This window comes from Chanodichthys erythropterus, chromosome 20, assembly GCF_024489055.1.
Source record: "Chanodichthys erythropterus isolate Z2021 chromosome 20, ASM2448905v1, whole genome shotgun sequence".
NCBI classification, from domain to species: Eukaryota; Metazoa; Chordata; class Actinopteri; order Cypriniformes; family Xenocyprididae; genus Chanodichthys; species Chanodichthys erythropterus.
Window position 1 is genome coordinate 25,824,711 of NC_090240.1, and position 9,527 is coordinate 25,834,237.

The window sequence follows — 9,527 nt, forward strand, 5'->3', positions numbered from 1 at the left end:
AAAAAACCCTGCATTGATTCATCTGAATTGAAATATTTAATACTTTCACAGCAAAAATTATGTATGCAATTAATTTCGATTAATTAATCACAGAGTGTGTAATTAATTAGATTAAAATGTTTAATCGATTGACAGCCCTAATATATATACATATATATACAGCTGAAACTATATAGACTTAAAAAAAAAAAAAATAAATAATAATAATAATAAAAAAAGATTAAACCCGAAATTAAGTCTAAGAAATTAACATTTCTAAGAACATGCCACATAATTTAGGGCACTCTTATATTTTGTGAACTCATAATTTATTAGGCATTAACTTGAAGCACAGAACACAAAGGCACTTACCCTTTCCCCGGGCCAAGTTTAGGAGATCCTGCTCCGTCCTTGGTTCGGGTGGCGATGTCTCGGACCCGTAGTGCTGCCAGGGGATCTTTCTCCTTTCCTTTATCAGCAAGGGCCGTGGGGCTCAGGTTCAGTATCAAATACAGGCTGTTCAACAGGCACCAGGCGCCCAAGAGCTGAAAGTTCTGATAATGCTGTTGAAACACGAAACCAGATGTCAGATGTGGGCTATTCTCACTTATGTTGTATACTCTGTGGCGAATAGTTCACCTACCTCCCCTCCAGCTCTGCGAGAGTTACTGATGGCCTGTCCAATCATCTCATAGATTTCCAGCTGTTGAAAAAAAGAAAAACAGAAGATCAGCAGTGTACCAAAGACAATAAAACTATCAAAAGTCATCCGCCACCTTCACTAATGACACTTACGCATTTCTGCACAATGGTAGCAGCGTCATTTTCATAGTCTTCCTCCTTGGAGCCAGTGGAGGCTGCACGAAGCTGCAAGCCACTGCCCACCTGCAGTATGGCCATGCAAGTTGCCACACTCACACCTGAGAAGAAAAAAAAACACACCTGAAGTTCTCTGCATACATCTGAACTCTACAAGAGGAGTTTTTTTTCAATGAACCCACCTGCATAGAGGCAGCTTAGTGCCAACACAGTCACATCAAGTAGTCTCCCAGGCGTCAAAGGCTCCAGTACAGGCAAGGAAAGCGTGTCCAAGGCCATGGTCACGTCAATCACCAGGGAGTGAAAACTGAAATAGGGATGGAAGTCAGCGTACTCACTCTCAACAGATTCAACAAACAGCAGTAAGCTGTGGGTATCTTTGATTTACCCATTTCGGACAGCGGTAGCGTCTGCCACAGTGGCCGGCATGATGAAGAAAGAGTTGGCGGATACCGCATCCTGGAAGCGGTTGATATACCGTAAGAAGTAGGGAAGGTTGAGGCACACACGCAGCAACTTCTCTGAACCCCCTGTAATGCGTAGGATAAGAATAAGTACTTATACTGTGGAACAAAATGAGTTCAACTTCCTTTTAACATGTATTGTTTTTGATTTATCAATGTTTTATTTGTAATTTCTGATCTATTTACAGCTGTCACACTTTGATGTGACAGTGTGACATCCAACTGTTGAAATGTTTGATAAAGTTTTAGTCCATATTTACAAAAGGCGGCATCAAAAACATAAATGCAATGCAATTGTAATCTTTCTAAAATGTGTCTTTTAGATGCTGCTCTTAAATAGGCATACATAAATATTGATAATAATCAAAATGGCATTGTGAGTATGGTGTTAACAGTGCTTAAAGAGATTTCAATTTGCTCAATGCTGAAAAAAAGAAAAAAAAAAAGATGTACTTGGTCTGATTTGATCATGCAGTAAATGGGTTGAAAAGTTTGAGCTCACAAGCACAGCTCACCTAATTCTTGTAAACTGGACACATTTTGAGAGATGAAGGCATTCTTCATTTTGGCCTGCGTTGCCTGATCTGCTGTTGTCTGGTCATCACATTCATTCTCACCCTGTAAAAAACATGACATGACAGTTTTGTCCTAAAACATTTGTGTTTGCTCATAACAAAACAGCAGTAATCACATCTTTAGCTGTGTTTTCATGGACCCTAATAATCTATTTTTAATCGGACTAGTAGCGCAGCCAGAATAAAAAACGTCAATCGTAATGAATTTCATTCGGATTGTAAGGGGTGGTTTATACTTTTTTCAAATCAGTTTGATAGGACATGTTGTTGAATATAGCGTCGTAAATGACTGTCGTGAAATTCTAAAACAGTCCTAGTCCTTGCTTCGGACTCTCATCCACAGACGACTTGTTTAGGGCATGGAAAGAGGCATTTTTGCTGCTTGATAAATACAATCAGCATGGCACAATGCTTCATGTGCTCATCATCTCCTTTAAATAGATACATTTTAAGTCTGCTTTTTAAAACAAATAAAAGAAAGAATAGTAGGAGGATGGTTAATAAGAGGCAACAGTCTGTATATTCATGCAGTGTGTGCATGACAATTCCAATAAAGCTTTTAATTTTTAAACACACACATGAACCCAATCACTTTATTTGGCATTCATGTAAACACTATGTTCAGATTTATCAAACACACAAAAGGTGTCCATGTAAACATAGCTATTGTGAACCCAATTGAAAGACGAATCTCATTCACTGACCTGCATGTGAACAGATGGAGAGGCTAGCCCGGTAATGTCAGGGTTAAACACTGATGTGAGCTGATTGAAAAAGTTCATTTGGACTTCTTTATGTCTGAGTTCGGGGTTAACAGGGGAGGGAATCTCCTTCTGGTCCTCCACTGGAAAACAAGAGCACCAAAGATGATTGCAGAATATCGGCAGACAGAATCTCATCTTTGAGTTAACTATTATGGAAGATCTCAAATCCTCTCTCTGACAGGAGAAAGAAAACAAAGATTTCTTTCTACCAGTCTGGCACTCACATGAGGAAAAAGGTTAACACACGCAGATGAGACTTTGCTTTGCCTGGAGAGAACTGTGCCAACCTTTTTTTTTTTTTTTTTTTAGAAAAATTAGATATTCATGATTAATTTGAATTAAAAAAAAATAATAATAATTCCATGATGTTTAATCAATTAAATTATTTACATACAATAACAAAAAAATATTTCCTGAGAAAAGCCCCCAAATTTGCTGTAGGAAAATTCCATATTATTGGATGTACATACAGGTCAGCAGGAATGTTCCTTTAAAAAAAAATAAATATACTGAAATAACATGCTAAAAGAATGTGTTACTAATTTGTAATATTAAAGAATGAACAGAACTAAACAGAACAGCTCCCTTCTGACATGATCTAAACTGAGTAAAACTCACAAGAGAGGTTTTATAATTAGCCACAATAATCATATGAGCAGCAAAAACAGACACACGGTAAAATGACGCTTCATTAATTCTCATGTATAGCAGATGAAGGGCTGTAAAGAGAACAAATATATGACACATCTGGGTACTGCCAGCGCTGCATCAGCTTTGCGAGACATGAATGAACTTCAACGGCACCTTAGGAATCTGTCCTAGCAGAATTGCACATTATTAGAACTTCCATAAAAAACTACAATCCTACAGATCATCTGCCCCTTTGTGTGTGTGTTTATAAAATATTTTGGCTAAATTGATCATTTATCAAAAAGAGTATACTACTATCTTTTAGCTCCTTTTAACACGTTGCCATATACATTATCTTTCAAATGTTTAGGTCAGTAAAAATCTTTTGGGGAAGAAATTATTACTTTTATTCAGCAAGGATGCATTACTTAAAAAAAAATATATAACATATATAATGTTATAAATTATTTTTATTTCAAATAAATGCTGTTCTTTTGAACTTCCTATGCACAAAGGAATCCTGAAAAAGTTATTTCACTCGGCGGCCATCTTTAAAACGCAATTTCAGACATGCAAGTGCAGCTCATATCTCTTTGAATGGGGAAACATGAAATTCTCCAAAGCTATTCAACAATCTTATTATTTAATTCACATATTAGAAGAATTCACCAATGAAATCTGACAACAACTGTTGGAGCAGCCAACGCACATGTGCAGTCCTAAAGGGAGCTGACCGTTTCTATAGCAACCGGGGCTTCTAAAGGCAGTTGCGATGAAGCGACAATCATTTATTGGCACTTTTATTTAGAAGGCGGGACTTGTTCCACCATATTGCACGTTGCACTTTCTCCCATTCATTGTAATACGAGTGCACCGTCTTTCTATATATAAAGTCTTTGATATTAGAATGATTTTTGAGGGGTCATGTGATATTGAACACTAATGTAATTGCTGAAAATTTCAGTAATAAATAAATCATTACATTTTAAATTATATGAAAGTTATTTTCAATTGTAATAATATTTGACAATATTACTGTTTTTACTGTATTTAAATAAATGCAGCATAAGAGAATTCCTTCAACAGGGTTAAAAAACCTTACCGACCCCAAACTTGAACGGTGTTATGTATAAATGAATTCTGTAGATTTTCCCTCAAAATCAGCACAAGTAGACCTGCAGGAATTATCTGAGCCAATCTACACCAGATATTATATCTCTTAAATTACAAGGCAAAGGGAACATGAAAATCCTACAAATGAAACATCTTCACCACCTCAAGTTGTTTACTTCTGAACAGCTGTGTTGAAATTACAAGCAAGAGGCTCATCATTTAACACACCAAAACACTGCTGCATATTCCCATCCTGCAACACTGGGTCTATATCTAAACCACAGAGATTACATCCATAAAAACATGTCATTAAACCAAGCAAGACATTTCACATGCCTTAGGATGGCTTCACACTTGCAGTTTAACTCGAAAAGGGGGTATGGTTTGCATGAAAAATTGGTAATATGAAAGCTGTTACAAGAACCCGGTATTGAACCTCAGACTACATGTAGAAGGTGGACTGGGTTTGGTTGCACTGGAACTGTGGTGCAATTCATGTGAATGAGAAAGCAACTCGGGTGCGCACTTTTTCAGGAACTAAAATAACGTATTTTAGCCGATGGTGATGTCATTAGTTCAACAAAGCACATGTAAAGGGTTAACAGTGGAAACACACGTAAGGGATGACAGTGGTGATGATTTAGCGTGGATATAAGGGACAGTGAGCGTACAGCGTAAGCACGATGCACATACAAGTGTCGTTCACTCTGATGCGCATAATAACACCAAATTTTTTTTTTTTTTAAATTGACCCGCATCCTGGGGGCACTGGGAACAATTGCGATAACAGAAAATGTGCTCCATTAGAAAGCCCCTTACAAGAACTAGACAGCTCATTTGTCTAGTAACACACGGCTATGACAATTTAAAACAGCTCTTACCATCAGAAAGTGTCTTGACAGTTTGGGGAAGTTTGGCCGACTTCATCATCGCAGTAAAGGTGATGATCTCTGTTCGATCCAATCGACTGCAGCCAGTACAAAGGCCTTTTATTAAGAGGATCAGGTGCTTCTATGGAGCAGAAAGAGGAAGTTAGTTAGTTTATAAGAGCATGTTATGTTTCTTCAAACAGACAGGATGTACACCATGTTCTGATCAAAAGGTGCATGTCTGACCTGAGAGACTGCACATGCTTCATCAGGATTTTCCAGACGCAGCAGTGAGAATTCAATCAATACTTTACATGCTGCAGCTACCGACAGCAGCTGATTTCTGGGGACTAAAATGTGACAGAAAAACTGTTATTAAAATAATAGTAAAGAGGAAATGATAAAAGCTATTCAAAATGGGAACATATGATGTATTTCAGCTAGAAATTAAAGAAATTATAGTTTTAGAATAATATATTGAAATTTGACATACTTTGTCCACAAACTGTGGTGATGTAATGTGCAGATAGTGCCACAAACGAGGAGTAGAATGGCTCATACTGTTTGTCATGGTGAAGAATCTCAGATTCACTATGAAAAAAGAAGAGAAAAACAGTTACAATCAATGTAAGTTGCAGTTTCCAACTCATTTTTTACTCAGGTAAGTAATGAGATAAAATGTAGGGCGGGACTGGATTATCCAATATGAATTTATGAAAGTCACTGTAACATTAGAATGCAGCCAGACTGAGTATGTGCTAAACCAATGCCTAAACCGCTATTTGCCTATTGGTTAGTAATATTATCCAATAGTTTTCATGATCGAAGTGAAATCAGTGGAAAAGCAAAATCGTTTCAGATGAAGCAAAAGTAATTACATTCTGATGAAAGATTATGAAAACAAACAAGGTTTTCAGTTGGAAGAACCAAATCGTTCACAATAAGAACAGAAACATCCATTATGAAAGTAATTAGGGCAAAAACTAACTAAAGAACTCACAAAATGCTGTTCCATCCAGAAATCTACATGACTCTCGCAGAGATAAACTTATGAAACTGTCCTATAATAAGCATGTAACAACTAGCTAACAATAAAAGGTGAAAAAATTCCAAAGCTCAAAAATGTCCTTGGAGTAAGAATGCATGACCTTATCTGACAGAATGAACGCTTGACATACTGAAAGCAATATCAAAGTTCCTCATTTGTGCATAACAACAACATACACAATATCAATCATCATAAAAAAATGTTTAAGGTGCATGTGTTAAATGATTCCTAAAATCTCTTTTAATAATTGCTCAGTTTGTACCAGTGTTATTTTAGTATTAATTATATAATATTATTGTAATTAACATTTTGAATTGACGTTTTTTATATTTTCAGGTTTCATTTTAATTTTGTTTTAGTAATGTTGTTTTGTGCTATTGTCATTTTTATTCGTTTGTTTTCGTATATACTTCTAATATGCTTTATTTTATTTCGGTTTTTGTAATTTTAGTGCTACAACCTAAACCTATTTTATTTCAGCATTTCTAATATTTATTTAAGTTTTTCATCTGATTTATTTTATTTCAGATTTACAATTTATTTGTAATGGTTTTAGTAAACAATAACACTGGTTTGTACTTTTTTATTTTTTATATACATTTAGAGAATTGCATTGGGAATAAACTTTATTTTTGAATAAATACACTCATGTCAGCAAACAATATACATACTGATCATATTAAATGATCCAGACAGATGAACACATAGTTCATAATGGAAAGTAACACAAATTTTGAAAAAATTTGAAAGAAAATTAGGCTCAATCATTATTAAACTGGTTTAGTCCAGTATAGGTTGGCAGCTCAATAGGGGTGTAATGACACCCTCCTGTCATGATATTATTGCAATACTCCAATGTACTGTTGATTAAAATGCTAAATTTGGTATTACATTGGGGGTAGAAATTAATAGGCTCGGACTTGATGCTGGTAACCCAAATGCGCAGGACAACGGTGACACCAGAATAAAAATATTTATGATTCTGAAACTGAAAATACATAATTATTTTAGATGAATATGCTTGTACTCCGTCACTGACTATATATATTTAAAATAATGTTGGCCACTTTTTACTGGTAACATAAGACATTCTGCATTATCAGGAGTCAGGACACACAAATATTCCCCCATTGCATTATTTGATTTATATACATTATATATAATATTACATTAATATACATGATATTCAAATTTGGGTGAACTAAACAATTCATATTGTTACTATCCACGATACATATAGTTAAATTTTTTGCATTGCGATATATTGATATATTGTGACACACCTACAGCTCAGTCGTGCTACTTTCAGTTTTGACTGGTTAATCAACAACGACAAAAAAGACAGTTTACGTTTTTTAAACCATAAATTAAATTAAGTATTATTTTAAAGCTCAGGCAGCTGTTTGGCTCGTTGTCAGATCAGTGTTTATCAAGCATTAAATGACACACACGGTAATGTGTTTATTTGCGCACAGACCTACCGTTACTACCTTTTTCTGTAAAAACGAAACTTTGATGACAGTACACATATTTACACCGAGACTAACAAGCATTTGAAATGGACAACTACAACAAATTAAAACAGAATTTCGACGTTTATTCATTAACCAAAAGAGGCTAACTCACAATTAGCGAACCATCAGCAACACTAGCACCAGCTGCTAAGTCATAGCTGGCTAGTTAGCAGGCACACCCCCATATGCATTAAATTGAACCGACTACAATTAAAACTTTGAGTAAATGGGACTAATACGGTTCCCACTGACTGACAGAGGAAGATTTATTTGGTTGACATTATAAAGGGACGCTTAGGAGTAGCTCTTGACAGTGGCTAGCAGGCTAACTAGCGTTGTTTGGGGTTTATCGAGGGAGGCTAACAAGCTCATTCGGTGTCAATTAATTCACTTCCGACACAAATAAAAAATCAGTTTATTATGGTTGGATGTCGTGGGATCCAGTAGGTTCATTATAAGTAAGCGGCATTGTTAATTTATCGTTCGTGCCGGTTATATGAACGTAGAAATATGGATCTCCGGCCTGATGATGAAGCAGAATCTGATGTATCTGCTACTGTAAATGCACAGTAACTCTCCAGCTGTGTCTCAAAACCCAACGAGCTGGCTACATAAAAAGCACTTTTGGGCATCATATGCACGTCTAGGCGTTCAAAATCATTTTTGGCTTTGGAAAATATTTCAGACAGTATTTTGGGCTATCGTGTGCGCATTGGAAATGGCCCAAACCCTCTTATGATGCCCCGAAATGCTGTCAAGGTAGTCAGCTGACTAGGTTTTGAGACACAGCCTGGGTGCTGCCATAGCATCACAGCTAATGCAGAGTCACTCAACAGTTTATTTCAGCCCTGCACGGGCCAACTCAACAAACAAGCCCTCGTCTGACCTGTTTATGATGGATCCTATAAGCTGAGGTAGCTCTTTCGTTTCGAAAGCCGTGTAGGACGCTGATAAAAGTGGCCGTACGGCTGCGGTCCACTCAGGTTCTCCATCTCCTCCACTCGACGCCATCTTGAGATACTCTATTAGAATCCAAGAGCGGAAATGAGGTTAATCATCAGACGCCAAATAACAGGAAGTGACGTCAGAGATAAACATGAAAAGTCTTATGATGTGAGCACGTAATAACCTTCTGAGATAATAGGACTGTGATGGTCAGTTTTTACTCTAAAGCTTAAAATCATATCTTTTTTATTTACAGCTGTGGCCAAACAGCTCAGGAAACGTTTACTTAAAGGGACAGACACAAAAATAAAACAATTGTCATCGTGTATTTCCATGTTTTTTTTTCCAAACTTGTATTACTTAATGTACTTTTTCTGAAACACAAAAGGAAATGTTGGGAAGAAATTACCCTCAGTCGCTATTCAATTTAATTGTATGGGGGAAAATAAATGCAATGTAAGTGGATAGTGACTGAGGCTGTCATTCAAAATAAAGGCGAGTAAACGTCATATATTTTGTACTTTTATCGACTATCCCTTTAAAATCATCCAAAATCAGATCAGTTGCACATGGTCAAATTTTTTGTCCATATAATGGAACTTATGCTTCAAAATGTCTTCTTCTGTGGTCCATTTAAAAAATTAAATCGTACAGGTTTGTAACAACGTAATTTTTTGGCTGAACTAAAAATTTAAATTTTTTGGTGACTACCCCTTTAAAAAGTCCAAAATCAGATCAGGCCATAGTAAACAAGAAGGTTTGGTTACCAGCATTCATCAAAATAGCTCATATTCCACAGAAAGTCAT

The 9,527-nt window shown here is 36.2% G+C and overlaps 1 protein-coding gene across 11 annotated transcripts in view; it reads right to left on the minus strand.

The window, feature by feature from the left end:
- Positions 1 to 8,793, minus strand: part of ubr4 (ubiquitin protein ligase E3 component n-recognin 4) — a 58,504-nt gene extending 49,711 nt beyond the window's left edge. For all 11 annotated transcript variants that reach the window (XM_067372141.1, XM_067372138.1, XM_067372144.1 and 8 more), the window contains exons 1-11: positions 8,662 to 8,793; positions 5,707 to 5,804; positions 5,460 to 5,563; positions 5,226 to 5,355; positions 2,542 to 2,681; positions 1,778 to 1,880; positions 1,187 to 1,328; positions 981 to 1,105; positions 775 to 899; positions 623 to 682; positions 352 to 542 (exon numbers count right to left, since the gene is read on the minus strand). In XM_067372141.1, coding sequence (XP_067228242.1) covers positions 352 to 542; positions 623 to 682; positions 775 to 899; positions 981 to 1,105; positions 1,187 to 1,328; positions 1,778 to 1,880; positions 2,542 to 2,681; positions 5,226 to 5,355; positions 5,460 to 5,563; positions 5,707 to 5,804; positions 8,662 to 8,786 — 1,343 coding nt within the window. In that variant the 5' untranslated portion in view covers positions 8,787 to 8,793. The remainder of the gene's footprint in view (positions 1 to 351; positions 543 to 622; positions 683 to 774; positions 900 to 980; positions 1,106 to 1,186; positions 1,329 to 1,777; positions 1,881 to 2,541; positions 2,682 to 5,225; positions 5,356 to 5,459; positions 5,564 to 5,706; positions 5,805 to 8,661) is intronic.
- Between the last annotated feature and the right edge of the window lie 734 nt (positions 8,794 to 9,527).